The 24,907-nt window shown below is 45.6% G+C and overlaps 1 protein-coding gene across 22 annotated transcripts in view; it reads right to left on the minus strand.

Annotated features, from left to right (window-relative positions):
* The window catches only part of KALRN (kalirin RhoGEF kinase), a 661,801-nt gene that overhangs the window by 57,040 nt on the left and 579,854 nt on the right, over positions 1-24,907 (minus strand). For 14 of the 22 annotated variants that reach the window (XR_014303322.1, XM_082700868.1, XM_082700867.1 and 11 more), the window contains 7 exons: positions 22,270-22,553; positions 20,764-20,868; positions 6,080-6,210; positions 1,830-1,896; positions 945-1,048; positions 687-756; positions 266-352 (listed from right to left, as the gene is read on the minus strand). Coding sequence is in view for 21 of the 22 variants with exons in the window: in XM_082700868.1 (XP_082556994.1) it covers positions 266-352; positions 687-756; positions 945-1,048; positions 1,830-1,896; positions 6,080-6,210; positions 20,764-20,868; positions 22,270-22,553 (848 nt within the window). In the remaining variant the exon portion in view is untranslated. Of the gene's footprint in view, positions 1-265; positions 353-686; positions 757-944; positions 1,049-1,829; positions 1,897-6,079; positions 6,211-17,264; positions 17,361-20,763; positions 20,869-22,269; positions 22,554-24,907 lie in introns of all 22 variants that reach the window. The other 8 variants (XM_082700853.1, XM_082700857.1, XM_082700845.1 and 5 more) reach the window with 3 other exon arrangements.

The raw sequence follows: 24,907 nt of genomic DNA on the forward strand, positions 1-24,907 counted from the left end.
AGCGGGGCCAAGCTCCTGAAGCCGCGTTGGTGTCACCGTTGCTCCGCACACAGGCCGCCTCAACTCGCCCAGAGCAAAGCCGCCCACGGAACTGAGGTAAGACAGTGGTTCCCCTGAGGCAGCGCTCTCTGCCCTGAAGGGGGTCCCAGCACTGTCTGGGGCAGGGGAGGCATATGCGGCTGGACACGGCCGGCCTTTCTGACTGCGGCTGCCTCGGGCTGCCTTTCTTCCCTGACCCCGGCTCTGCGAAGGCCGAGCAGCTTACTTCGAAGTAAGCGTCGTACTCGGCGACGATGTACTCAGAGCGCGGCTTGTTCTGACAGTACCACACGTAGATGTGCAGCTTCCGCTCCTGCAGAGGCAGACGAGGGGCACTCAGGAGGCCGCCCCCCACCGACCCCTCACTTAAACCACCCCCCTGCCGGGCTCCACCCCAGGGCACGGCCCCCACGCCCTGCTCAGGGGTCACAGGCCCTTCAATACCACGGAAACAAGAGTACACGCAGGAGGCAACCACCCATCTTTCAAATTGCCAAGAAGGTACTCCCTCCCAACCCCTCAAAAAACCAAGAACTTGGGTGAGAAAGAACCTCAGGGGCAGAAGAGAGGAGGAACTTTGGAGAGGATGCAAGGGAGCCCGGTGGGAGGGGCGGGGCAGGGCGCAGAGGCTGCTGGGAAGCACTCACGTGTTTAATAAAGAGCTGGGCCAGTCTGTCTTGCTCCTGGATACATTTTTCCAGTTCAGCCAAGAAAAAACTAAAAGGAGGGGAGGGCGTAAGGGAAGGAGGCCCCCTCCTTCAGAACTATATTATTTCTCCATGAGGCGATAGATGACACCAGACTCTCCCCCAGCCCTACCCTACCCCTGAGGTCAGATGCAGGGGGAGGATGGGCAGGTCCTGGATTTCCAGGGGGCCCTGTCCTCGGGACAAGGTGGCACTTACTCCTTATGCCAGTCGTAAATCTGGTGAATATTTCCAAACACGATTTTATCTTTCCCTCGCATGTCCTCAGGGACACCCTTTTCTTCTATTCTCTTCATGAAGCCCTGTAGAGCAGAGGCAGTGATGAGTGGGGCATCTTTACCAGAAAGCTCTCATGCCAAGCCTCATATACCACAGCCGGCATAAGTGCCCACTCTCTTTGGGAGCCTGAGGGCAAGCTCTTCCTTTGTCTCTCAGTGTTCCGCCAGGATTTCACCCCGTGCAGAGAGACAGACCCAACTCTGATAAAGTTCTAGGTCCCTTTCTTTGTCTTCAGCCCTCTTAAGAGAAAGTCTTTTTCATCCAAGCATCTAAATGCCCCTAAAGTAAATCCCTAAGGAGAGCACTGTTTTATTTACTGTAAGTTGACTCTTAACTATGGACTTGTCAGTCTTGTCTTATGGGTGGATTTTTCTTGGTCTGTTCTCTTGGTAGCCATAACATTCTCCTTAAAATCTAAGGAGACTCTAAGCCCCAAGTTTTCCCTAGGAGTGCCCTGCTTGTGCCCATGGTGACTCATAGGTGTGAAGAAGAAATGTCCACATGGTTAAACGCCATATGAGGCTCTTGAGGTAGTAAGTTAGTCACCTAAAACAAGAGGAAGGGACTCAGCTCTACCCCAGACTTGAGACCCCATCTCCCTCTGAATCTTTTATGATATTTCAAGGAGAAAAGAAAAAACCCTGTATATTATATTTGATCTATTGTCATTCTTAGTCTCATTCTGCAAATACCCAGATGTATTTGCACATAACCCACAAGTTAAAAACACCTTGGCCCACCCAGGTAGGGTCCAACATGCCCCTGGTTGGGTTACCGCAGACCCACCTTGACCCACATACTCACCTCCACCACAATCCCCAGATCCTTGACATAGTCTTTTTCTGTCTGTACCAGCTCATTCAGGACAAACCTGAGCAGGAGATTAAGAACAATGAGGGTTCCTCTTCATTGCAAAGCAAGAAATCTTCACACTTAAGTTGACAGGAAAGATACTTTGGCACCTTTAAGACAAGACACTTGGACAAAACTGAGTTATGAAAGCTTTGAGGCCAAGGACTCACCAGGAGACTTTCCTTCCTTCATTTCAACTCTATTCTGTGATTATCAAGAGGAGAGAGACATTTGCTTGATAATCAAGCTTTGAGTCCTCAGAGACACCAGCATCAAGTGAAACTTTTGAGATACAGAAGCTACAGTAGATAGTTGTCCCTGGTAACTGGCCTGTAAAAGGTCCAGTCAGGGCCAGAAAGGTTGACTACAGGCCCCCATTATCACAGCTTTCAAAGCAGTAGCCTCCCCTCTTCCCAGCAGATGTGGGGTGTAACCAACACAAGGACCCTTGCTTTCTTGGTCTCTTTCTTGTTAATGATTTCCTCCTCTCAGACACTGCTTTGTGCCAGCCCTTCATCTGAAATGTCTCATGCTTCTATCAAGGCAGGGAGCGTAAGCCCTGTTTGTTCTTTTTAGAGATTTTATTAATTTGTTTGAGAGACAGAGAGGCAGGCAGAGAGAGAGGAAGAGAAGCAGGCTCCCTGCTGAGCAGAGAGCCCAATGCTGGGTTTGATCCCAGGACCCTGGGATCATGACCTGAGCCAAAGGCAGAGGCTTTAACCCACTGAGCCACCCAGGTGCCCCTGTAAGCCCTGTTTCATATAGAGGAAGATAGTGAGGCTGTGTTGCCCAAGATGACGAAGTCCGTAACAGAGTTGGGATCTGAACCTATTATGCCAGAGTTCAGAGACTGCTCTTTCACTGTTGCCTGCTGCCTGGCAAACTGCTCAGACTGGCTCTCTGGTGCCCCTGAGGCCTCAAATCCAAGAGTTTCTCTTTCTTTCTGTCCAGAGAGTAAAGAGCTGGACATAAAATACTCAGGGCTGTGCAGGGGGGCAGGCTGGGTGCTGTGCGGCTTACTGGAGTCTGACTCCTACTACTTTTTTTGCTTGGAGCCACACAACTGCTTATTTGGCCCAAGGGGCTGAAGGAACCCCAACATAAGGGCTGTTAAGTGTTCTGAATGCAGGAAGCAATTCATCTGGAATTCTTGACCTATATGGCACACAGAAGCCAACAGATCCAAGGGTCTGGGCCTCAGGGTGATGGGGAGAAAGCAAAAGGAACACATGCTTCTTTATCAGCATGTCCAGTACTTCCAACCAGTTTCCTCTCTCTAATATACACAATCCACAATCATGTGTTACAGGCCACAGGAAGGAACTGGCAAGGCCAAATAAAAGCATTTAAATATATCTTTAGCATGGCCCACGTTACTGCTTGGAAGAAAATGGTAAAAAACCCACAGGAAAGTGGGAGTGGGAATTTGGGGCTGGGAGGGCCCTCTGGAGATGAAGTCCAGCTCTCTGTCTCCAGGCGATATATTTATCCTATGCTATCTGCTGACAGATTGAGGGCTGTCTTGGGCTTTCCAGCCTCTAGGGAAGGGGGATGATTAGGCTAGGTGATGCTAGTGGGCCTGGCATCACTTCCACTGAAGGCCCGACGAAATACTTGGGGAGATCATGACGCATTAATGGACATTCTGAAAAGGTCCATAAAAGATTTAAATTACATGCAGCATAAGACAGACCATGATTAATTGCCAAATAAATTGAAATCATACTAAAGCATTTTAACAAATGTTCGGTTCTTGTTAGTAAAGGTTATTTACAAGGTAAATGTTACTCTTTCGCCCAACTAAACTTCTTCCAGCAACAGGTCACACCTATTTCTAACTTCTGTGTTTCACAATGGTGAGGAATGGCTGGTCTTGCACAGGAAATCTCTTAGAAGCTTTGCACTGGCTATTCCCTCAGCCAAGAACACTTTTCCTCCCTGGCTAATGGCCATAGCTAATGGCTTATTTCTTACCTGCTTCTAGTCTTTGTGTGTTAAAATCGCAACACGGTCTCAATCATATTCCAAATCTCCCTTACTATTTTTTATTTTTTCAGCTTCTAACATACTTAATAATCTATTTTTATTTTGTTTATTGTGCAGTTTCTCCCTTTATAGTGTACACTTGCCATGAGAGCAAGGACTTTTCTTTTATTCCTATTGTTTGTCTAATTCACTGATACATCCCATACCTTGGGGCACAATAGGTATTCAACACCTACTATTCAATGAATGACGGCTAAAACTTGAAGACAATCAAGCCCACCCTTGACTTTTTTCTTGTCCTGGACAAATAAGTATCTGTTTTCATCTTTTCTCCACAGAGCTCTCATTTAACCCTTTGCTGTCTGGACTGTCTCCATTCCCTGTACCTCGCCCCCTCCCCCCACCACGCCTCTTCCCTGGCCTCTCGCCTCACACAGAATTCACAATTAGAACATGTATCTATCTTCTCTTTCATCATGGCCATAAGTTGCAGCAAGAGCAATGAGACACTGTAATGGCTGGATTTTCAGGATAGCTCAGGTTGTAGAGAGTTGTGGAGTCAGGCAAAAGAATAAGAAGAGGGAGAAGAAATGGGTAAAGAGAGTAAAAGAGGCAACAAACTTCTGCCTCTTGGAGCAAGATCAGACAACAGCACATCTGGAATGGCTTACATGACTGCTCATGAGCCTGTTCAACCAAATGACAAGAGCAGTAACAGGCTTTGCCAAGGACCACTTGCTACCCCAAAGGTCTCCTCTCTGATCTGAGTTTTGGTTGGCTTGACAGAGGACTGGAGCATTGGCTCCACCACTGTCTCATCTATGTGAAAAATACCCTGAGAGGCTAAAGAGAAGCCGCTTTATACAAGTCCTAAAAAATTTCCATTTAGGGACGGTATTTTTTCTATCTCTATTCCATTCTTGGGATTCCCCTGGGTACCCATAAAGTTGAGGGGAAAGTTTGGAACTGAAGAGACACTTGTTCAGCTCAGCTATGAGGTGACAACCCTGCTTGGAGGCCAGGCCCTGGCTACGATGTTTCTACTCTTGTTTCCTAGGAAATAGAGTCATAGATGTTCACTTTGCCGGTTTCCAGGCAACAGAGGGGCCTGGCCTCACTCATTTTTGCTAATCCTCACATCTGTGACCAGGCTAAAGGAAGAACGAGTCTGAGGGAGAAAGACAGACTAATTAGCAAAGGGATCAGTTCTCTGGGCTTTATAATCCCTCACACACCAGGCCACATCCAAGACTCACCAAGCTCTGCTTCCAACATGGAATCAAATCCGAAGCAAGAAAACTAAAGTTTTGGAGGAATTGTGGTTTGGGATTAATGGTATCTGATATCCTCTTGATCATCTCAAATAACAGAAGATGGCCTTGACATCAGGGTGGATAACTCAAACCTTATATAAAGGAGGGGTTTTTGTGAAATGGGCTGCAATGTGAATTTTATTTACCCCCAACTATTAAAAAAATTGAAGAGATTCTCTTGGAGCTAAGCTCACAAATGGATGCCAACTTAAAGGGTTAGGAAAGGGGTAGAGTTAGGCCCTGGCCAGCCGGCACAACAGAAGCCTTTCCTAGATATGACTTCTCTACATTTTGAGAAATGTTTCCTCAGGTGAAACTCTACCAGACTTTCTGCCATGGTTTCTCTAATATGGGACCATAGTAATAGTCCCGTAGTTCTCTGCACTTTGTTGTTTTCCTTTTGTCAGCATGTGCTATTTTGTTTTTAAAAGATTTATTTATTTATTTATGAGAGAATGATGGGGGAGAGAGAGCGAGCGAGCGGGCCGAGGGAGAGGGAGAAGCAAACTCCCTGCTGAGCAGGTAGCCTGCGGGAGGCTCAATCCCAGGACCGTAGGATCATGATCTGAGCCAAAGGCAGATGCTTAACTGACTGAGCCACCCAGGTGCCCCAACATGTTTTAAATTTCTAACAGACCGTGGTTATAACCACACTTTGTCAATAACAGCTGCTATCTCCCTGACAATACTTTAGCCTAAAATTCTTAAAGTCGATGCCACAGCAGTGCCTTGTCTATCAATGTACACTGGACAGATCTAGGTCACCTTTACTTAGAATGAATAGTATCTGTGGAAATAGGGTGTGGGGGACCCCTCTGTAATCCTCCCCAAACTTCCTCCAACCTCAGCATGTTGTCCACCATACACATGCTTACTAGGGTAGTATATGGGAAAGTTACTTACATCCGGCCTCTCAGGGCCTTGGCTTTCTGTTCTTCTTCCAGGTTTCTAGGAGGTGTGGGTGGAGTCATCCCCTCATTCAGGCAGCCTACAGGGTCTTTCAAGCTTCCCCGGTATGAGCCTCCTTCTAAACTCTGAAAAGAGAAGAAAAACAGCCTTAGGGAAGCATACCTTGAAAAGTCATCTGGAGGCCCTTGTGTCCCCTCCTGCCTAGCTATAGCCAACTTGGTAGACCAGTAGCCCAGGCTGTTCTCACTGAATATCAGTGAGGCACCAGGAGGCCAGGTACTCCCCTGTCCCTGCAGCAGATTGCCCAGAGCTGCCGCCTTCTCGGGCAATCAGGATGAACTTGGCATCATGTGCGTCCAATTTCCTGACATAATGAAAATTGTCAAAGTGACTTATATCTGGGTAAGTGCTTCAGAGGTAAAGATAATCATTGAGGGCGCCTGGGTGGCTCAGAGGCCGCTGCCTTCAGCTCAGGTCATGATCTCAGAGTCCTGGGATCGAGTCCCACATCGGGCTCTCTGCTCAACGGGGAGCCTGCTTCCCTTCCTCTCTCTCTCTCTCTGTCAAATAAATAAATAAATCTTAAAAAAAAAAAAAGATAATCATTGAGATTCTATACTGATGAAGCAGTTAAAAAAGATCAGTTGTGAGACCATCAAATGCCAATTGATAAGGGGAAGGTAGTGACAGGAGAGCTAGTTGGACCAACGCCTGTTTGTTAAATCAGCTACCTCCCCCCGCCCAAGATGCCAATGAGATGTAGACCGGAAGAGATCAATAGATTTAGCCTTTTGTAAAAATATCTTTCCTAAGGTTATTTGCCAAAGTTTTCTTTCATTTATGAATCCCTTTAATTTCCTTTAATTAAGGTGCTATAGGATTGAGAAACAAGGTAAAGATATTAATACAGTACTCTAGAAAGACTTAAGAGCAAAGGTTTCTAACGCCAGATCTGCTAGCCATTGGATGATCTTAAGTGAGACAGCTGCAATTATTCCATGTGGGCTTCATTTTTTTTTTTTTTTCAGTTTTCAAATCAGATCTCTCCTTTCTACAGATTTCTAAGGAATTGACAGAGACAATAGTTGTATAACCCCTTGGAAAATTAAAAATATTCTACAATGATGAACTCTCCCTCCCAACTCCCAGAGCTGTTAACAAGAAGGATATTAAAAAATGGGGCCATTAGCTTAGCATTTTCACAGGTGTCCTTGAAGAAAGATCAAACAGCAACACTTAGAATTTCATTATGGAACTTGGCAGAAGCAATGTGGATAAACAGTAAGCCTGGAGATCAAGGTCAAGGTGAGCGACTCTAAAACAAATATGGGTGTCTAACTCAAACTACCCACACAAGAAGCCTCTGCGGCTCAAAGGAAAAGCTTCACTTTGGAAGGCTTTGAAAACATCAGCCTTAAGGTTAAAGTCACAAAGATAAAAAAATCTCCAAAAAGGTGGGAGAAACAACAGGCTTCAGCATGGTGTTAAACAGCGTGCACTTGGAGTATATGTCTAAATTCTTATAGCTGCCGTAATTCAAGCTAGGATAAATACAAGTAGGAACAGTCCAGAGGAATGAAACAAAAAGTAAATGAGGTAACCAATGGGTCATTCATTATATAACAGGTGGTGGATATTAAGACTTAAAGCAGAGGGGCCTTTGAGTGTGTAATTCAGTTAAGCATCTGATTCTTGGCTTTGGCTTAGGTCATGATCTCAGGGACGTGAGATCACGCCCCACGTTGGGCTCCATGCTCAGCAGGGAGTGTGCTTGAGATTCTCTCTCTCCCTCTCTCTATGTCCCTCCCCTACTCTCTTTCTTTCTCTCTCTACAATAAATGAATAAGGGAGGGGCTGGGTGGCTCAGTTGGTTAAGTGTCTGTCTTCAGGTCAGGTCATGATCCCAGAGTCCTGGGATAGAGCTCTACGTTGGGCTCCTTGCTCAGCGAGGAGTCTGCTTCTCCCTCTCTCTCGGCTATCCCCCCTGCTTGTGCTCTCTCTCTCTTTGATATAAATAAATAAAATCTTTTAAAAAATGAATAAATATTTTTTAAAAAGTCTTAAAGCCAAAAAATTTAAAGTTGAGAAATGATATCAACCTTCTTTTCCCCTGCTTTACCTCCAAATCAACAAAAGGTACCAAGGGCCAAGCATGAATTTGTTACCAACACCAGAAACTAGAATTAAGAAGATAGCATCTTATAGGGTGGCTGGGTGATGGACATTGGCGAGGGGGGCGGTTTATGTGCTATGGTGAGTGCTGTGAATTGTGTAAGACTGATGATTCACAGAGCTGTACCCCTGAAACAAATAATACAGTATATGTTAGTAAAAAAATTAAAACAAAATTTAAGTAAAGATAGCATTTTCAAGCTCAAGAGTGAGAATTTCTTTTAACTTGTCATGAAGTTATTTTACAGGATAAGTAATCAACTGTGGAAGTTGTTATCCTGAGAAACAGCATAGACTAAAAATATAGAAAGGTCAAGGAGAGTTTAGCTAAATTTATAGATTCAGTATCTCTAACCAGTTATTAAGGAAATGAGAGTGTCTGGTGCTGGGGTCTGAGAAGCCAGTGGACAGGCAGGCTCTTCAAGACATGTGACCTGTTCCCTGGTGCCATGGCCAGAGACAGGCTCCCAGGCAAATGGACCCAGCTGCTAACTGATTTGATTACATGACTTTTACTTCCCTTCCTCCTTGTCCTGTTGTCCTATTACAGCCTTTGTTCTACAGCCTGATGGCTGGCAGGATGCTGACTGCAAGGCCTGGGCAAACAGGCTTCCATCTCTGCCTACAAGGCTCTCCTGTGGAACATCCAGCTTGGCATGGTCCTTTTTCAACCTTCTAGAATGAAGGGCCTCTGAGGAGCTGAAATGTCATGCAGGGAACTATGTTCCCTATCTTCCTGTCTGACCTGTTGAATGAGCAAAAAAGCCCAAAAAGACTCTCTGCAAAGGGGTGAGTAGGGCAGAGGCGGCAAGAGAGGAGGAAGAGAGAAATAAAGGGTCTGGATAAGCTGTAGTCTGGGTAATGGGCCTCCTAATGGCCTTGGCTATCAATGCTTATAACTCAAGTGCCATTCCCTCTGATGGCAGGCTTCCAGGGCTAGAGGGGGGATCCTAGGTCCCAGCCATGGGCAACTGGGGGCAAGCTGCCACTGTCTGTGCTGCCTCTGCTGGGAGGCAGGCAGCAGGGGCTGATTTATGGGTAGTGGGAGCTTCTGCCCTGCCCAGGGCTCAGGCCATCACAGTCTCAGCAGGCAAAGGAGAAGGTGCACGAGGAGAGGGCCACAAAGTGCCTCTAGCTGGTCCAAGGCCATGGAACAGAAATGCAAATAGGATTCAAAGCAGTAGATTAATTAGGGAGGAAGTCTGTCTCCTGTTAAAAATGAACACATTCTTTCATCTGTTGATGGACATCTAGGTTCTTTCCATAGTTTGGCTATTGTGGACCTTGCTGCTATAAACATTCGGGTGCACGTGCCCCTTCGGATCACTACGTTTGTATCATGCTTAGCGAAATAAGTCAAGCGGAGAAAGACAACTATCATATGATCTCCCTGATATGAGGAAGTGGAGATGCAACAGCGGGGATTAAGGGGTTAGGAGAAGAATAAATGAAACAAGATGGGATTGGGAGGGAGACAAACCATAAGTGACTCTTAATCTCACAAAACAAACTGAGGGTTGCTGGGGGGAGGGGGGTTGGGGGAAGGGGGGTGGGGTTATGGACATTGGGGAGGGTATGTGCTATGATGAGAGCTGTGAAGTGTATAAACCTGGTGATCCACATATCTGTACCCCGGGGGATAAAAATATATTATATGTTTATAAAAAATAAAAAATTATTTAAAAAAAATGAACACATTCCCTGTCTGCTGGATTATGGATAAAATGCCCTCTTTGGGACTCCTATAAGCACCCTTTACACACCCCTGCACACCAGTCATGACACAGCACTGCAACTGCTCAACGGTTTGCACTCCAGCGAATATTCATTGAGCATCTACTACATGCTAAATATTTGCCAAGCACTGCAGAAATGAAGATGAATACAATCTGGCTTCCTACCCTCCATCATCTAAGCTATCATGGGTACTGTTTTAGACAGAAGGGGTACTAAGGAGGATGAAAAAAGGAGCAAGATGCTCTCTGGGGGAGCAGGGGGTAGAGAGGGGAGGGAAAGGAAGAAGGCAGTGCTTGAACTGAGTATTGAGAAAGAGGATTGCACTGGATCCTCTGAGAGCTTTCTAAGCAGGAGCAACACTCTGAGTAAAGGATCAAGCTGTGAACATACCTGGGGCAGCCTGGGAAGCTGAAAGCAGCCCACACAGGTAGAATATAAGGGAGTGAAAGTGGCAAGGGGTTGGGGAGTGGCAGCAAATGACTGTGTATTGTGTGAGTTTGGGGGAGTGAGTGAAGGAAGAGGGTAGGAGTGAGACTGACAACCCTGGAGAAGAATGCAGTGTCCCATCATAGGGAGACTTGTGTGGTGCATCAAGAAGTAGAGACTTTACTTTCTAAAACCAGTGATGAAGGGTTTGAAGCAGGGAAGTGACGTGATTGGATTTAAGTTTTAGGAAGACCAGTCTTAATGTTTCCAAGAGCTTTTCATGACTTGGGAAAGTGTCTCTGATATGACAGTAAAGGAAAAAAGAATGTCATTTTTCTATACTCTCTAATTAAGTACATTATTTTTAAAAGTGCCTAGGAGAGGGGCACCTGGGTGGCTCAGTGGGTTAAAGCCTCTGCCTTCGGCTCAGGTCATGATCCCAGGGTCCTGGGAATGAGCCCTGCATCAGGCTCTCTGATCAGCAGAGAGCCTGCTTCCCCCTCTCTCTCTGCCTACCTCTCTGCCTACTTGTGTTCACTGTCAAATAAATAAATAAAATCTTTAAAAAAAAAAGTGCCTAGGAGAAAATATATCAATATTTCAGCACTGAATGTATCTAGATGATGATATTATCAGTGATATAATTTGTGTTCCTACCCTTGTCATTGTTCCAATTTTTCTTGAATGAGCATATATTGCTTTTATTAGTAAAAAAAAAAAAAAACTATTAAAAAGTTTTTTTAAAAGAAAAAAGAAAAGAGAATCCATCTGGTATTCATGTAGAGAGATATCAGACTGCAGTCACAGAGAAAATGTTCAACAGTCCAGGCAGAGAGAGTTTTGAGCACTAACCCTGTGAGCTCCATTAAGGAAGGTTCTGTTCTCAGTGCCAGAGCTGGCACATGGTAGGGCTCCAAGAATTTACTGAATGTACTATGGGACTCTTGGGGAGAGGTCAAAGGTCATCTGATAGAACAACAGATAAGGGTGCTTGTCCCACACCACACATCACACCAACCTCCTAGCTGACCCATCCTGTTCTAAAAATTTAAATAATATTCTCTGGACCAAAAATACTAGATCAGAATCGTCTCCAGACAAATTAAGGGTGGGGATGGGGAAGAAGATAACTGTAGAGTAAAAAATGTCATGTCTGGGCAAATGACATTTCAAGTTTGCAACTTTGTCTTCAAATTTTTTTGGTGGAAATCGAAACTTTTCTACTTCACCAAGCTCAGGAACCTTTTCCATAGAGGAAGGCCAGAGGCACCCAGTGTCTGAAAATACACCCCTCCACCATGGGTGCAATGTGGCCATTATTTCCTCCTCTCTGGGCTCTTTGGCTAACTCTACCTTGCCACTGACCAAGCAGGCTGATTCACCTAGAGGTGAGCAAAGCACAAAGACATACAGATGCAGTGTGGCCTGAGTCATGTTTCGTGGCCCACTGGGCTGGCCTAGGGAGGTGAATGCTATCAAGCGGGAGAACCAGAGGGCAGGAAGCCTTGCTGAAGCAGGTAGACACATTCTAGGACGCCGGGTCACTGGGTAGACTGAACAAGAGCTCAATCCCAGCCAGTCCCTACTCCAAAGGTAGAGGAGAAATACCATCCCAAGCCCAGGAAACTGCTGTGACATGCCACCTGAGGACAAGGGCTCAGATAGGAGGTATGCTTTCTGGAGGCTTGACCTTTCATCTCAGGCAGGCTGTGAAATCCTGGGGCTGTTTAGAGACACACAAGATTTTTAAAGACACAAAAGCTCTTGTTCCTTGAACTTGAGAATTAAAACCAGATCATATAGATGGTTAAGGTATAACCCTGCCCTGTTCACCCAACTCTCATCTACTGGCTGACACACACTGTGTCCTCATGGCCCAGGACGGGGCTATGAACGGGCTGGCTCTGTTGCCTTCCCTGGACATTAACACAGATCCCGGATGAGATGGCTAAGAGCTAACATTTGTAGGTGCCTGCTTATCATTTTACAAAGCACACTCACACCTACTCAATCATCATGGTTTCTTTTTTGAGATAAGATTCAGCTGGACAGAATCATCCCTGCTGATAAAGGAGATAAAAGAGAGGCCCAAGTAGACTAAGTAACTGCCCACAGCTACACAATAAACAGCCAAGGCGGGACTACAACCCAGGTCTCTGATTCCCTGCACACCCACCACCTCACCACCTGTCCTCACATCTAGGAAAAGTTTTATTAAAAATCTCACAGTGGGAGGGGGGCACCGGGGTGGCTCAGTTGTTAAGTATCTGCCTTTGGCTCAGGTCATGTTCCCAGGGTTCTGGATTCTAGCACTGCATTGGGCTCCCTGCTCAGTGGGAAGCCTGCTTCTCCCTCTCCCACTCCCCCTGCTTGTGTTTCTTCTCTCACTGGGTCTCTCTCTTACTCTCTGTGTCAAATAAATAAATAAATAAAACATCTTAAAAAAAAAAAAATCACATAGGGAGGGGCACCTGGCTGGCTCGGTTGGTAGAGCAAGTGACTGTCCATCTCGGGGTTGTCAGTTTGAGCCCCACTTTGGGATAGAGTTTACTTAAAAAAAAAAAAAAAAGAAAGAAAGAAAGAAAGAAAGAAAGAAAGAAAGAAAGAAGAAAAATCACACAGGGAAAGTAGGGAGAGTCCTTACACCCAGCTTGGAGTTAGAGAGACTATCTTAATACAAAATGTGGAAAAAAATGTGTGAGATCTGTTTGGGGGGAGGTGGGTAGGCATCTTCTCTTAGTAAATAAAAGCAGTGATTCAAGACCGAGGCTGGCAGATAAGAAGTCAGAAGTGTCCACTGATGTCCAGAGGAACTTGTCAAAAGAGTTCCGGGGGAAGCTTCAAGGGTTTATGTCTGTATCATAGGTGAGCTGGAGAACACCCACCCTTGTTTCCTACCAGCAACTCTAAGGCAGAAGCCTTGGTGCCATCATGACCACGTGACCAAAACATACCCAGGGCAGCTCTGGGGCTCCAAGACACAAGGGATCTCCAGGCTTTTGTTGTGGAGCAGAATTTGGTGCTATCTCTTCCTACTATTTCCCAAAACGGAAAGTAGAAAGAATCTAAGCCCTAGATATAAAAGTCCAAGTATGCTAGACGCTCCTGTAAAATTTCTAGACTCTGTCGCTTGGAAAGGAACTTATTACCTCATCTCATACTGAACTAAGATAACTTCCACCCACAGGTCTATGTTCCACCCTCTGGAGTAACAAAGAGGGAGACCAACCCTTCTTTTCCACAGCAGTCCTCAATGAATTCAGGACAGCTCTCACTAGCCTTCTCTCTCCTAACTTCTCCCCTCATTTAACCCAGTACCTTCAACTTCCCTTCAAATGATGTGGACACCACATGGTACTGTTCACATCCTCTGGGGCCCTTCCACTGAGTTCAGGAACACTTCAGAATGCTCCGTTCAGAACCTGATACACAACTCACATGTATTCAAGGCAGGTGTGGGCTGAAGAACTTGGAGGACAATGGGGTTGTTACTCTCTTTGACTGTACATTGTACTTTCACTAACCTAGCCTATGAACACACTGCCTATCTTGGCAGCTGTCACACTGTTGTACTCACAGTCAAATAAAAGCTCTGTAACTTTCATAGGTTCTAGGTCTTACCCTCATCTCAGCTAAAGAGCTAATGAGGAATAGGAATACAAGTTTCAGCGGTAAAAATACAACTCGGGATTCTCCAACATGCCTGGGGAAACCACCACACACTGCTGCTTCATTGCTCTCCTACAGCGGGTATATACTGGGATGGGAGGGAGGAGAAAGTAGAGGAGTGACAAAGGATCAATTTTGAGGAGAAGATTCTGAGAAACCAAGCTGCTGCTCCCTCATTCCTCTCCATGATATGGGGTTGGTGTTACTTGTTTGGCCAAAGAAATCTCTATAATTCTGGGTTCACTGCAGGTCCTCAAGGAGTAGTTATTGGTGGAGGGACAAGTTAAAGTTCTTATTGTGGAAACATACCACAGAGCAACCACTCATCTGATAGAGGTTTGTTGAGGGGCTGATCTGCTCCAATAATACCCTCCACTTCCTCTCTTTTGGGAAACTTACTCTCATTGACCTTTTTATTTTTTTAAAGATTTATTTATGTCAAAAAGAGAGAGACAGAAAGAGAACAAGCAGGGGGAGAGGCAGAGGGGAGGGAGAGGGAGAAGGAGAAGCAGACTCCCTGCTGAGCTGGGAGCCAGATGTGGGACTCCATCCCAGAATCTGGAGATCATGACCTGAGCTGAAGGCAGACACTTAACCACTTGAGTCACCTAGGTGCCCCAACTTCTCAATATCTCCCCTTACCTGTTTAATACCAAACACACTGATCACACAACTAGAAGGGCTGTGGGGATTCCCAGAGCACTCAGGTGAGCAGTAATATCAGGATAAAAGATAATCAAAAATACACAAAAATACAGCATTTAGGAGAGAAGTGTCTACTGACATATGAGTGTAAAAGCCTCTTGTGTACTAATGGAGGAGGGGAAAATCATGTCCTAATCTTGCTGGGTAGGGAAGCTACACAGACAAAGATAAAGAAAAGATTAAGTTACTTTAACAAATAACGTAACAGAACTAAGAGCTGGCCCCAGCAGTGTGTGGCTTACACAGTAATTGGCATGGGACTGCAGAAGAAATCTGGCCTGGGCTGGTCAGGGAAGCCTTTCGGGCAGATGAGATTCCAGTGGGGCCCCGAAGGACTATTGTGCTTTAGATAAGCAAAAATAAGAGAGGGAATGTTCCAGAGAAGTAGGGTGGTATGAATAGAAACTTTGGGGGAGGAGAGCCAAATGCATGAGGAAAACAATTTGGTTGGAGCAGAGTTCATCAACCAGAATAAATAAGTGGTGGTAGGCTGTCTACAAAGCATTGGAATACTGGGTAAGTGTGAATTTTATCCATGGAATATTTAATCCAGTGAGTTCCAAACCTTGATCATATACCTCTATCAGGAAACCTAATTTTGGCCATACATTGCCCAAACATGTAACTTATTTATAACTTGTATTTCTGTGCTACTGTGTTATCATTATGTACATAACAAAATGTACCCCAAATCATTTTTTAAATGATGAAGAGATTCTAAAATTGTCTTCCTGCACCTCAGTGAAGAGTCTTGTGTACCTGAAGGCTCCCCACCCTGCAGACAACTGTGGAGGCAAGAGGGAGACAGTGACCCTCCACTGAGGAGGAAGGCAACGGCAGTGCATGCGGAAGACCTGCCAGGGGACAGAGGCCTGAGAGGGAGGCAGAGGGGGCAGGACACTACTTCAATAGTCCAGGCATGAGGTCAGGGCTCAGGCACAGGTGGTGAAGGGGACAATGTAAAGAAAAAAAACAAAGGATGATCTTTAAGGAAAAACATTGTTAGACAGTATTTGGATCATGAAGAGGGTGTGTGTGTCAGCATGAAGAAAAAAGGAGAGCGAGTGGGGGGTGGTCGGAGAGGCAAGCTTTGAAAAGCCAATGGAGTGCCCACACGAGCACTCGACTCGTACCAGTGAGACAGGGAGGGTGACCAGAGACCCGACAGCCCTCAAGAACAGTTAGATACAGTTATTGAAAACATCAGCTGCAAAATTCTTTCTTACTTAGGATGGAAAACTTAGAAGGAGAAGAAAATCACATGCTAAATTTCATCAGTATTCTCTAAGCTGGGAGATTTGAAGACGGAGTTACTATAATCAGAATTATGATTGGGCAGGGTTCCCTGCACGGCATCCAGCATTTTCCTGGGCCAAGGGGAGAAGGGTTTATATGGTGCTGATTAGCAGAACTGTCCAAGAGAAGTCTGGCAGAAGCGCAGACATTTATCCTAATGAAAGTTCTGAGAAAAACCAAACGAGTGACACCGATGGGATAAAGGGCAAGGAGAATGCTTTAAATTGTCATCCTGTAGGAATACATGTCAGTGTAAAAACATGGTGCAGAGGAATAACATTATCCAAAAACAAGCTCTTTCACCAGCATGGAGCCCAAACCCTAAAGCTGCCAGACCCATAATCCTTCTCTGCGGTCATCTGCTTGGCCCCCGTGACAGTCACAAGCTAGGCCAGTTTTCAGTGGCCGTCAGCTTGACTGTCCCCCATGATGGGGGTAGACACCAGCTCCCCTCATCTCCTGTGGTGAAAGAGCTACACATTTTGGCCCATGCCCCTTTATAATATCTACTATCTATATTTATAGATCTAGATCTATATATATAGATAAATTTATCTATATCTATCTATATATCTATTTATAATATATATCTATATTTATAGATATAGATAGATCTATATTTATAGATAGTAGATATTATATATATATAATACATGTATATATATATACATACACACACTATACATACTATATACCATATATACTATCTATATAATATCTACTTTTGCCAGACTCTCAGGCTAGAATCTTGCCTGGGGTCCGCAAATAAAATTACCCAGTACTTTCAAAGACCCAAATCATGTTCTGTGTCTCAGTAGCCAAATTAGCTTCAGGGATAACCATACACACACCAGTCACTGTCCAAATGCTGCATCCCTGTGGGTCAGTGGACTGGGCTCAGAGAGATGCTATTTTGTGTTGGATACTTTTTCCTTTCATTAGTGACACAATCCCAAAAGGGCCATTAATTGGCCATGCCCATTCAAAAAAAAAAAAAAAAAGAACTAAAAAGACTGTGGAGCACAGGTTTTTTGGGAAACCATCCTTAGCTAGAAACAATCCTACAGGAGGAATGAGGACAGGTGCAAAGGAGGCCATGGCAGACAGATGCCAGACCCTGGGAGCCACATGGAGGTAAGACACACACAAAACTGCCTCCAGGAGCCCCACTTACCAGCTTGCTTTTGACCAATTGTTCTATTGCACTGACAAGGTCTGCAGCAGAAGGTACTTCAGTGGAAGCCTGCCGGGCTGCTAGCAAAGAGGAGGACTGCAAGACATTGAGCAGCAAAGGAAAAGCAGATTAGCAAGGAATGAGGAATAGCAATTAGGAAGCAAAACAGCAAGTCCACAGCTAAGGCAGGCAAGGGAAGCAAAGCTTTATGTTTAGAGGCAAGAAATCACAGAGCAAGACAGGAAGTGGTGTGGGTGTCAGACGGTCCTGCCTGACTCCTTGGGAGGAGTTCTGGCCAGCAGAAAAGCAGGGATGAGACTAGGCTCTCCTTAGGCAGGCCTCTGGAGGAACTGAAGGCAGGGTTTGCTGAGTTCCTGGGAGGCCAACAGGGAAGGCCTGCACCTGCTGTCAGCAACAGGGGGAGAGGGACAGATAGAACTTTGGCCACAACAGGGCTGCCCATTGCTGTTCCAGGGTATGAAAGGGGTCGTAAACCTGGCCTCAAATGTGTCCAAAGGAGAGGAAGTGTCTTTGCTTTACTTAAATACAGATTTTAAACATAGATCTTCAGTGTGTATAAAGCAAAAATTTTAGGGCAGGGCACTTAAAGACCAGGAAGCTAGAAGCCCCCCGCCCACTCATATGCACACACACACACGTGCACGTGTGTACACACACATGTGCGTGCGTGTGTGCATACACACACACACACACCCCTCCACAAACAGCTGTTTTTGTTGCTCCCAAATTGAAACATGTGGTTATAATACATGGTTCGAGCAAGGAGTTGAGTGTCTCATGCTAGAGTCACCAGGGACTGTCCTATTCACAGTAAAAGGAGGCTCAAGCCAAGGGCCTGCCCACCATCCCTTTGTACCAGCAAGAAGCACTGACTGGTCCATGTGGCTGGATGGCCAATGGTGTGGGGAATCCTGCTGATGGAGGGACAGTGGTTTTTATCTTCCTTCTCCTACCTGAGAAGAAATTGGGGGAGAAATGGTTCACCCTGCATGCATGTATGAACTTTTCCCCCTGACACAGCCAAGCACAGGCAACTGTGCTCCCTGGACCCCAAACACCCTGGAACTGGGGTAAGTTCCTTCAGTCTTTGACACTGATCACTGCAGAGATAAAAACCTGAAAGTCCTGGCCATGCTTTGGCGTCAAGTTTGTCCCTTACATTAGGGGGAAAGTTTCAAAAAGAAGCTACTTTTTGTCTAGTTTAAGAGTTACTCTAGGTTTTTGCTTCTGAGATGGGGTAAAACAAAGTCAAATAATAATTAAGAGAGAGAGAAGAACACTCTTTCTCCTCTTCTGGGGAATGCAGGAAAGGAGCTTAAGCCTGTTTGGAAATCCAAGTTATCAACTTTTTGATTTAGTAATCCTACCCCTGGGAACTTATCCCAAGGACAGAAGTCAAAAGAACAAATGCTGTATGTACAAAGTGATCTGTAGCAGTGTTATCTAGGGCGGCAAAAACTGGAAACAACCCAGGATATCCCAAAACAGACTGGCCAAGCAAATTATGCTACATCGAATAAGGGAAATACTCCTATTTAATGCTGTTAAAATTGTAGTTACGAAGTTAAAATTAGTAAGATTTTAAAAAATATTAAATAAAACGTTCAACATATCAAGTATATATTAAAACTATAAAAATAAAACATACATACATATGAACAAATATTAAGAGGGGAACATGGAGAATCCAGATGATTGTATAACATTAAATAGGTAGACTAAAAAATTCCTTACAGACTGTTGTAAAAACTTATTTTAATAAGTTCGAATCTAATTGCTAGAAGTTTTGAGGCTCCCCAAATGTTTCAGAAAAATAAACGCACAGAAATCAAACAGGCAGGGCTGAGGAGGGTGAATGTGTCTAAAAAGGGACCATTGCCATCTGTCCTCTTTCTGGCTAACAAAAAGGCCACACAAATGTCGGGGGTAAGTCCGCCTTTTCAGTTAAAGATTATCCAGAAACAACATAACATCCTCTTCCCCCAAACAAGCTGTGTCTGAGGGAATTTGAGGGGGAGGGTCCATGACCTTTACTTATCATAGGCCAGCTGGCACCTCCTTGCCAAATGCTGTGTGGGACAGCTAATGCTGTGACAGGAGCGTCCTTCGCCCCACACACGCCGTGATCACTGTTTGTGGAACATTTTACAAGGGAAGGCCTCTGGGAACACAGCAGGTTGGCTCCCGTGCGGACCTCAGTGTGGAACGTGGGTGCTTCTGCTCCTGGGAGCCCAGGATGGGCCTCATGCCACACTTCCGCTACTTGTCCTTCCAACAGGGGCCACCAGCGTCACCGTAGGAGGGGCCAGCATTGTGCCTGGCTCATGGCGGAGTCCCAGAGCAGGGCAACTGTCATCATCCTGTCCCTAGAGTCTCTCCCTCTTGTGTGGCACCCTGGAAGACCCCAACTAATGTCTGGGTTCGTGACCCAATACAAAGTGGAGGGAATGAGCTCCAGGATGGGGCTATAACCGGACATGCTGAAGCACGGGCAAGCCGGACTTTTTGAACTGCATCCCAGGTGCTGGTGGAAAGATCTGTTCCCAATCTTTGCTGGCCCCCCTGCCCCACAGGAAGCCGTGCCACTGCAAGGTGGTGCAGCAGGGAACACAGGGCTGTCCTCAGAGGGACAGCTGAGCCACCACCTCCACCACAAGCCACTCTGAAAAGAAACTGTAAAGGACAGTTAAAACCCACAGAGTCCAAGGGGACAGTGACAAAGAGAAGGCAGGAAAAACACACTGAGGTGAAAGCAGGGTTTGCTAGGAAAATGAGTGACGGAGTGTGCAGTTAAAGCAGCCCCAACCCTTGGCTGGTACTGAGCAGCACGTCCAAGCTGAGCCTCTAGAGCAATCAGGGTGATCGCTGGGGGCTTCGAGGCCACACAGACATCCACGCTCCAGGCACCCAGGAGCCTCCGCGTGCTCAGGAGCCAGAGATTGTACAAGACCAAGCACGCGACAGCCTGCGTTTAGTTTTCCCACCTTTGTCAGCAAACTTCCCTCCCGCCTTCGCAGCATCTCCTTCCCTCCCGTGCTTGCAGAATTTGGACTTGACCAGAAGCTACTTCTATCTGGATTTTAGAGTTGAGTATAGGGAAACCGATCAGCAAAAACACAGTTCAGACGTCAGGTACAACAAAGGGATCTCAGCCTGGAACTGCCCTCAGACTCCTTGTGAGACAAACAGTTCCTTTTAGGATCTGCAGTGTCCGAAGACAGAGCCATTATCCTCCATCAACAGGATGAGACACCCGTCCCACTCTGGGATTGCTGCACGTGCCCCTCTGCTGCCCAGAATGGAGTCAAATCTCCAGGGCAGGGGGAGGGTAACCTACCAAATATAGACAAATCTCCATCATTACAGATTCAGAGTGAGAACAAGGGATAGAGAGTATTACTACCCCCACCATACACACAAGACAAAATCACATGTATTACACGTTGTTCTTTCAAGGGAGAAAGTAAAGGAGTCCTACCATCTCATCCTGTGTAGGGTCATTGTCAAAGATCTTCATAGGAGGCGGGAGAGGGGTGTGTGACTCTTCGTCTGGCTCATCTTCGCCCCAACCTTTCTTGTTCTTCTAGAACAAAAGAGCAGCATTAGTCATACAGTCCTCTGTTTCATATAGTTAAAGATACCAATGGCTTAGGACTTAGAGTTTTTTTTTTAAAGCAACATACAAGATAACCTCCTTCCTCAACACATCCTTATGTTTTGAGCCTCACTGTCCTCTTCTGTAGAATGGGTGCACCATCATCTCAAAGGACAGTGAGGTTAAAATGGGGGAAAACACACACACACACACACACACACACACACACGACAAACATCAACCTTGTTAATCAGGAAAAAGAAAAAGCTGAGAGTGGTCAGAGAGAGCCTAACTTTTTAAGCCTTTGAAGGACTATTAAGCCACAATCTGAGTATCACCGGGCTCCCCTGTCATCCTCAGAGGGAGAAATGGCAAATAGCCTAAAATTACAAACAGAGTCTGGTTACACAGCAGGAAGAATTTCTTAGCCCCATCAGCGATTAGAGCAGGTTAGTTGGCCAGGAAAACAAAAACAAAAACAAAAACGCTCTCATTCCCCCAACTAGAACACACCCAATGTATTTTATTTTATTTTATTTTTTTAAGATTTTATTTATTTGACAGAGAGGTCACAAGCAGGCAGAGAGAGAGGGAAACAGGCTCCCTGCTGAGCAGAGAGCCCGATGCGGGGCTCTATCCCAGGACCCTGAGATCATGACCCCAGCTGAAGGCACAGGCTTAATCCACTGAGCCACCCAGGTGCCCCCACCCACTGTATCTTGATTACAGAATCTCAGCTTTGGAAGAGACTTCGGAGGTCACCCAGTCTGACCTCTTGGCTAATACAGGGGCCTCTCCCATTATGTGAGGTCATATGTCATCCCTGCCCCTTCTAGCCCTGGTGTCTGTTCGCTTTCATGACCACTTGCTCATCACTGGTTGACTTCCATTCAAGTCCCTCTTTGGGCTGCAACCTAGCCTTCTGCAAACCTCTGCCTGTTAGTCATAATTCTCCCCTCTGGAGCACCTGGAGTTGTCTATTCCCTTTTACATGTGGCATTGCTCTAGACAACTGAAAACAGTTATACTCTCCCAGCATGACCTTCTCCTTCCAAGGGAAATGGTGGACCTTCTTTCATTCTTATTCTCAACTAGCAGATTTTGATGTAGTCTTTTTAGTAGAAGCAGAGGAATAGGTGACCAAATGGCTCCCCTCGGGCCCAGGCCCCTATCTCCAAATCTGGAAAATGTGGTCTATTTGCTGGAAATTCTAGGTGCTAGTCAGTCTCCGAAATGGTCACGTGTTGGCCTGGCAAGATCTTGTTGGTACAAAAACTCAGATTCCTTGGGCTCAAGAAAACAATCTACAGGGGTCTAGAGACTGGGAAGTTTACAGAACCCGGGGAAGGAGGCCCCTCTGATGGAGGCTCCAGGGCCACATGTACGTACCTCATCGGCACTGTCTCCCTGAGGTGTTGTCTCATCCCCAGGCTTGGGAGAGCCCAGGTCGAAGCTCTTCCGGCCATCTCGTACTTTTTTCTGCTTCTTGATGTTTCCATCTGCTTTCCCGCTGTTGAGCCGGCGCACGGGACTAGTCAGCCACTTCTTAAGGGTATTGGTGGAACGCTTGGGCCCGGGGGAGCTGTGGATGGAGTTCAGGGAGGGCTGAGACTGGAGGTTGGCCACTGAATCAGACTTGCCTCCGTTTTCACTTGAGGAATGAGAGTATGCATCTGAGGAGAAAGAACAGACAGACACAGCCATGTCAGAAGCAGTTGGGAGACGGGTGTTGCGGCTGGGAGTAAGACAGGTCCATCACTCAGAAAGCTGGGACACAAGGCAGAATGTCAAGGCCCGCTACAGATCGTGGTCAGGGCAGCCCTCTCTAGAGGTTAACAGCTGACCCTCACTGAATATTTAATGTGCAAGGCACTGCTCTGGGAGCTGTGGATATCGGAGTGAACAGAAGATAAGGACTCCTACCCTCATAGAAAAAAAAAAGTCAAGATCATAAGCAAGAATTACCAACCAATAACCATGTTACGGACCATCTATTAGGTAGTATATTTTAAAGACATTTAAGACCTAGGTTTTATTTTCAAACACCTCTTATCTATCTACAGACAAAACACACACACACACACACACACACACACACACTCAAAGAAAAAGAGAAAAGAGCTAAGGAGCAAGACAGAGCATGCAAAACAAAGCCAAATTCACATAGTAGAATGTGATTAATTGCCATAAGGCTGGTGTGGACTCTAGGTGATAAGCTAGCAGAGTTCAGAGGGAGGTCAGATCAGTGTAGGCGGGAACTGGTCTGAAAGGGTTTAATGGAAGAGATGTGTCTGAGTAGAAGAGAAGGGGAAAAGAAATTCTAAAAGGGAGAGACAGCAGGAACCAAAGCATGAATATTGAAAAATAAGTTAACACCAGCCCATAAGGAGATCCTCTGCATGAAACAAAGGTTTGATGGAGAAAGAGAAACTGGATAGAAAGATGGGTGAGGACATTTAGTAATAAACTAGAAGTGTCTGGCTTTAATTGTGAGACTATCCTGGGAAATGACACAATAAAAAGGTGGGCTTTTGTTGTTGTTGTTGTTGTTGATTAATCTGGTCACTATATACAGCATAGTCCTGGGAAGGTGGGGTCAGAACCAGAAGGCCACACTAGGGCAGCACACAGGGGTACAGATGAGTGAATGTGAGGCATTCCAAAGTACAAAGGGTCTGGATGACAAACTGAAGGTGAGTTACTTCTGTGTGTCTGCTGTTTCTCATTACCAAAGTGGTTTTGGAAGAATCCCTGACCAGCTCTGCCTTGACCCCTCATAGGCCCGCTGTCCCAGCACTGGTTTGAACACTATTTAAATATTTAAACCAAACATATGGCTAGGTATTGAAATCAATTATTGAAGTGGTTTTTCATACCTATTCCTCTCAAAGACTGAATCACCTTTTCCTGTAATGACTTCATCCTAGACCTGGCCTGGAGGACAAAGCTGGCTTTAGAGGCCCTCTGGCCCAGACACAGCCGGAGGAGAAGAAACAAAATCCCCAAGGAAGGTAGATAAATACTTTTGCCAACAAAGAGCTGTCTCCAGCTTTTGTAAGTGGTGGATCTTGAGGGTCCCAAGCTTAGGCTCTTGACTTGTGGGGACTGACTTTGACGTTGCTAGAGTTTTATGTGTACTTTGGAAAAACAATACCTCAATGTCTGCATGTAGAAGCCCCAACACTTGAGGTCCTCAAGTCCCCTGGTATAAAGGACAATTTACAGGGCTATTCTCTGAATATTTGAGGATCCACTGACTTGGTTGGTGTCCCTTTAAGGACAACACTATAATCTTATCTCAGGGAATTCCTTGCTGGCTGTGGTCCTGGGTATGTTGACATTATTGCTGAAGTGTTTGGTATGGGTCAGACTCCTGTTCTCAGAAGCCTGGGTGATCAGCATCTCCCTACACTGGCAGTGGAACCAGGGCCTTCCTCTTATCTTTCTGCTGATAAGCTGCAGAAGCTTTTCATTCACTAGACCCCTGGGATACCACATGGCTCTGTAAAACCGAGCCTTCAAAACGTAATTAGCATGTACTGTGTCAGCAGAACTAGAGGTCCAAGGGTATTAACTGTGCCTGGTTCTAGGCAGGACAGGTGACTGTCCAAATTCTCTGTTCCATCACAAAGCATAGCCTAACTTTGAGATTCACAAATGTGAGTCTTGACTGACTGTCATTCCCTGTGGTCATGCGGTTCTGCTTTGGGTCATTCTGTATAAATGAATGGCAAGAGTATACATCACAAAGTACAAATGAAAAATCAAGCATGTTTAAAGTTTACCTACTGGAATCAGATTTGTTGGAATCAAATCAACCATTCAATTGCAGCCCACATAAACGAGAATTCAAGTGTTGGAAGCAATCCGTAATTTGTCTAATTAGGGTCCCAAATGGAGACAGGACCATTTTTAAATCACTTTGGTGTTTTTGGTTTGTCTCTTTCTGTTTCTATTTTCCAGTTTTGATATAATTGACATATAACACTGTATTAGTTCGAGGTGTATAACATAATGATTTGATATT

This window comes from Mustela nivalis, assembly GCF_964662115.1.
Source record: "Mustela nivalis genome assembly, chromosome: 1".
Classification (NCBI taxonomy): domain Eukaryota; kingdom Metazoa; phylum Chordata; class Mammalia; order Carnivora; family Mustelidae; genus Mustela; species Mustela nivalis.